Source organism: Crinia signifera, chromosome 2 (genome assembly GCF_055691185.1).
Source record: "Crinia signifera chromosome 2, ASM5569118v1, whole genome shotgun sequence".
Taxonomy (NCBI): Eukaryota; Metazoa; Chordata; class Amphibia; order Anura; family Myobatrachidae; genus Crinia; species Crinia signifera.
In genome coordinates this window covers 346,302,806-346,308,173 of record NC_139218.1, presented here as the reverse complement: position 1 = coordinate 346,308,173, position 5,368 = coordinate 346,302,806, and the positions used below count along the sequence as shown (strand labels likewise).

Genomic DNA, 5,368 nt, shown 5'->3' with positions numbered 1-5,368 from the left:
TGGGGGTCACCCTGTGGATGATATGGGGTGGTTCGTGACTTTTTAATTCCGCAGCTTTGACACAGTTCTTTGATGAGTCTACTCTCAAAGTCACGCCCCTGATCTGAGTGCAGTCTGTTAGGAAGTCCATAGTGGATGAAGAATTTCTCCCACAGCACATTAGCAACTGTAACAGCCTTTTGGTTTGGAGTGACATAGGCTTGGGCGTATCTGGTAAAGTGGTCGGTAATTACTAGAATGTTGCATTTGTTTCCCGACTCCACTTCCAGGGTTAAAAAGTCAATGCAGACCAGGTCCATGGGCCCTTGGCTCTTTATGTTTACCAGTGGGGCTGTTCTTCCCGGGAGAGTTTTCCTGGCGACACAGTTACCACAGTTCTTGCAATAGGCCTCCACATCCTTCCTCATATCTGGCCAGTAGAAACGATCAGTTATTAATTTCAGAGTCTTTTCTATCCCGATGTGGCCATGTTTGTCATGGAGAGCCCTCATTACTGTGACACGGTGCTTCCTTGGCAGCACAATCTGCCATTGGTTTCTCCCAGCTTCATGCTTTCGGTACATCACCCCTTTCTTGGTAACCAGGTTCTTTCTCTGTTTTTTCAACAGTTCAGCTTCCTTGCGGACCTCTGGGGGAGTGCTGGGGCTGTGCTTGTGAGAGAAAGCGCACCTCATGCCTGGATCAGCTTGCTGGTCTTGCCTTAATTGACTCTGCCTCACCTTCGGTAGCCCTTCCATTTCAACTTGGCTAATCCAACAGTAGGATAGTGGTAAGACTTGCGGTGGCAGCCCCAAGCAATCTGCATACCTCTTTTCGGGTGGTTGGTTCACTCCGATGCTGTGGCACATCCCCTTGATGTTACTTGCGGGTACTTCGATCCACTCATCTTCCCCTCTTTCTTCAGGTTGGCCCGGCATGCGGGAAAGAGAGTCAGCATCTGTGTTGTTGACACCTGGGCGGTATTTCAGCGAGAAGTTGTAGAGAGCTAATGCAGCTAGCCATCTGTGTCCGGTAGCATCAAGCTTGGCTGTGCTTTGCACATAAGTGAGCGGGTTGTTGTCAGTGTGGACGATAAATGATGCTCCATACAGGTAGTCATGGAATTTATCCACAATACACCATTTCAGGGCTAGAAATTCCAATTTGTGCGTCGGGTATTTTTTCTCGCTTTCGCTCAATCCACGGCTGGCGAATGACACCGGCTTTAGCTCCTTCCCGTGCTCTTGGTACAACACTCCTCCCAGTCCATCCAGCGATGCATCAATGTGTAGGACGTAAGTCAATTCTGGGTCCACATAGCTGAGGACAGGTGCTTCTGTTAAGCATTGTTTCAGGGAGTTGAAAGCAGCCTCACATGCATCCGTCCACCGATCTCCAAAGGGTTCACTTGTCTTATAACAGTCTTTCTTTGACTTTACCCTCTTGTTAGTCGATGGGTATCCCTTGGTCAGATCGGTCAAAGGCTTTGCGATACTGGAATAGTTTGGGACAAACCTGCGGTAGTACCCGCAGAAACCCAGGAATGATCGCAGCTCCTTAAGCTTGTTCGGACGGGGCCACTTCTTAACTGCCTCTACCTTTTCTGGATCGGTCGCCACACCATCTCTGCTGACAATATGCCCCAAGTACTTCACTCGTGATTGGCACAACCGGCACTTGTCAAGCGATAGTTTCAGCCCTCCTTCGATCAACCTCTCCAGCACTTTCAGCAGGCGTTGGTTATGCTCCTGAAGGGTTGACCCAAACACGATGATATCGTCCAGGTACACGATGACTTCTCGGTACACCATATCACCCACGATCCTTTCCATCGTCCGTTGGAAGGTGGCTGGGGCTCCCTTGACTCCTTGGGGCATGTTCAGAAACTCGAAGAACCCCAATGGGCAGATAAAGGCTGTCTTTTCTCTGTCTTCGGGTCTCATAGGAATTTGATAGAAGCCGTTCCTTAGGTCGAGCACCGAGAACCAAGCGCTCCCTTGTAAGCAGTCCAAGGCTTCATCTATTTTTGGCACTGTATATTGGTCAGTTACTGTTCTCTGGTTTAAAGTGCGGTAATCAACGCACATCCTGATCTTTCCGCTTTTCTTGCGGGCTACCACAATAGGGGAGGCATAAGGGCTCCGGGACTCTATGATAACTTGGTTTTCTAACAGTCCTTTTAAGTGCTGCCTCACATCCTCGAAGTCGGCTGGCGCAATTCTCCTAGATCGCTCCCGGAAAGGGGTCTCATCTGTGAGCCTTATATGGTGTTCCACTCCCTTAGCCATGCCGAGATCCCACTCTCCTTCAGAGAAGGCTTGCTTATGCTTTTCAAGTTCTTCAATTAACATGGTTCTATCATTTGGTGTAATGTCGCTCCCCTCAAAACAGTCCTGAAACTTATCTTCCCTTGTCCCCACATAGAAAGAACTTGCATTTGCCTGCTCTCTTTCTCCCTCTTGCCACTTCTGTAACACCCGGTATATGTGGGTGTTGGTCCCTATTATGACAGGTGTTTCTCCCCTTTCTTTCGACAGGTCTGGGCACACCAAAGCAATTAAAGGCGTTTCTAAAGTGTCAGTCTCTTGTGATGACGTCTTGTGCAAACTGAGGTTCACTTGTACATAGCCCAGGTAGGGGTACTTTTCAGCACTAAGGCCCCATATTACAAGTCCGCTGAGTGGCTGAATAGGTACCTCTGACAAGTTCTTCTCATACCACTCCTCAAATATTATGGACACCTGGGACCCGCTATCCACTAAGATTCTACACGGCTTGTTGTTAATGGACGCGTTCATGTGGCAAGTGGGCCCTACTAATCCTTCAGGTAATTCCCCATTCCACCAGGAGTTTCCCATGGCGCAGCAAGTAATCTCTAGGGGGCCTATGCGGGGTTCACAGACCTCCCTCTCCCGTTTCCCTGCTCTTGGCTCTCTTGGTTCAGGTTAGTACTGTCTGTTCTCCTGCCAGGGTTTCTGTATGTGCCCCGGTTACATTCGAAAGCTCTATGCCCAAACCTTCCACAGTTGAAACACCCCCTGCCACTTCCCCTTCCTAACCCTCTTATCGGGGTGTTGACGTTTGGAGTGGGGGCCTTTGCATTCTGCTTTACAATAAAATCCTCTAACTTTTTATTTTGTTCTTCCAACATTTTAAGGATTTTGGCCTCAAACTCGCTACTTTCAGTGGCGGATTGCACTACCTTTACTTTTTTCACAGTTTTTTCCCTCATTTCTATTAGGACTTCGTCCTGCTTCACCTCCTTAAGTAAGTCATTAAAGGTAGGGGGAGGCTCTCGTATCCCTGAGCATCTTAACTTCTGTGCAACAGGGTCACTGGTTAATGCTCCTCTGAGAAGCTGCTTCATCCTGTGTTTGTCTACCTCCGTTTTCTCTATTCCTCCCTTATCCACTATTTTATACAATAACTTGTCTAAGCGGATCAGGAAGGTGCTTAGCTTCTCCCCAGGGTCTTGGAATGTATGGTATAGTCGGGACGTAAGGTCCCCTACATCTTCCAGGGTCCCAAAAGCATAATCCAGGGCCTCAAAGTACGTTTCCAGGGTGGCATTGGGGCTACTGCGCCTGGCTGCCTGGATAATTCCCATGGCGGGGCCCCTCAAACTTTCTACCACCCTTTGCCTTTTAATTTTATCAGGGCACTGCCATTCTTCAGCTTGCTGTATGGCTGCCTCCTTCCATGCCTCATAGGCTTCTTCTCCCGTGGGTATTGGGATAATCCCAGAAAATATACGCAGCCTACGGTAACTTCCCTCATAGTGCCACCTTTCAAGTTGTGTTACCACCCTGTCTACTATAACCTCAAATTGTCCGCCACTTACATTGGTGGTTTGGCTTTGGGTATCATTATCCTCTACATCCCTTTCCTCCTTCCCTTTGGCATTTGCATTAGTGGTGGGGTTTTTTGTACTGGCAGGCCCTTCTGGTTTTACTGGCCCTATTATATGCCATTTCCTCCCTGTTTCTTCGTTAGCTAAAACCATTGCCGGGAGTAAGCTGGGGTCTAATTCTCTCAAATTCTCTATGAGAAATGCTGTTACCTTCCCCAAGGCTCCCTTCCATTTGTCCACTATTTTTGGTTTAAGTATACCATACAGTTTGTCTGCTTGTTCTAGTACCTCTTCATCTGAGAACTCCGAAAAGTTTCCTGCAATTCCTAGGCATTTCCTAGGGTCCCTATCTTTTTGTATACACCACTCGTGTATATCCATTCCTGTTAAAGCCTCCATTTTATACGTGTTTGGTAAACAGGAGATCCTGAGTTCAAATCTCAGCTCAGTGCCTCCAAATGTAACCACCTTTTAATTTCAGGTGTGTGGCTACCACATGTACTATACTGATTTTGTGTTTGTTTCCTTTTAGGGCTCTCAAATGAATAGAGGTACAGCGCGTTTATATAAAAGGTAAGTTTACTTTTCAAAATGTGAAGAATATAACATTACAATACAAACACTTGAATTCAATAAACAACTTTTTTCATAACTTACGGCTTCAGTAATTGACTTTAACAGTAGAACAAGCAGAATATAATTTTACACAGTATAACGGTTCAGTAGGTAACTTTGCATGACATATATATATAAACTCAATAAACTACTATACTCTCTATCTTTCCTATACACATAGTAATGCATGCATTTACACAAAAAGTTACCATGCGCTGGCCAGCATAATTAAAAAAACACTGCGTATAAATACACTTGTTGGCGCGCGTTGGGGCCCTTGGTATGCTGAAGGTAGGTATGAGTTAATAAGCAATCCTGTCTAAATAAGTCTCTCCGCTGGTCTTCACTAGGTGTTCCTAGCACTGTAGAAGTCTATGTCTCTGTCCCTTTGATGTGTGATATTAATCACACAAAGTATCAGTATCACTGAGTTTAAGTACAATAGTCTGGCTTCCCCTTTGGAAGGTTGAAACTTTCTATCCTTTTCTTGTAATTGCTTGGCTGTAAGCCCAAAAGCAACTATTGCAAAAGCTTTAAATCAATGCTTCCCCTCCTATATTGTGTAGTATAGGGTTTAGGTGTTCATGTTAAAGTGGCTGCCTTTAGGCGCAATTAATTTAATTGTCTAGGATTCCTAGCGGTGTAAAGTGCGTTATAAAAGGGGGTTATTCAGGCTCACCCAATCTGGCCGCTGTCTCTCTGTCTGATAAACTGTCTCTCGCTGTCTCTCTCCTCTTCCCTTCTTGCACTGTGCTTTAATCTGGCGCCTGACTCTGTCCCTGCACTTTCTTCTCTACTGTGGCTGCTTTAGTATTCACCTTTCTGTGAGTCTTGAGGTGATGACCTATTACACCACTCCCCGTCTCCCGCTGGTGGCTGTCTATAATACAAGCAGCACCAGGGTGTAGGAGGGTGTGACAGGGG

General features: G+C 46.5%; 1 protein-coding gene across 1 annotated transcript; it reads right to left on the bottom strand.

Annotated features, from left to right (window-relative positions):
- Positions 1-2,863: 2,863 nt before the first annotated feature.
- LOC146058544 (paraneoplastic antigen Ma1 homolog) lies at positions 2,864-4,228 on the bottom strand. The gene has a single exon (XM_083170830.1). It carries the CDS (start codon positions 4,226-4,228, stop codon positions 2,864-2,866), a length of 1,365 nt encoding a protein of 454 aa, XP_083026956.1.
- Positions 4,229-5,368: the final 1,140 nt, after the last annotated feature.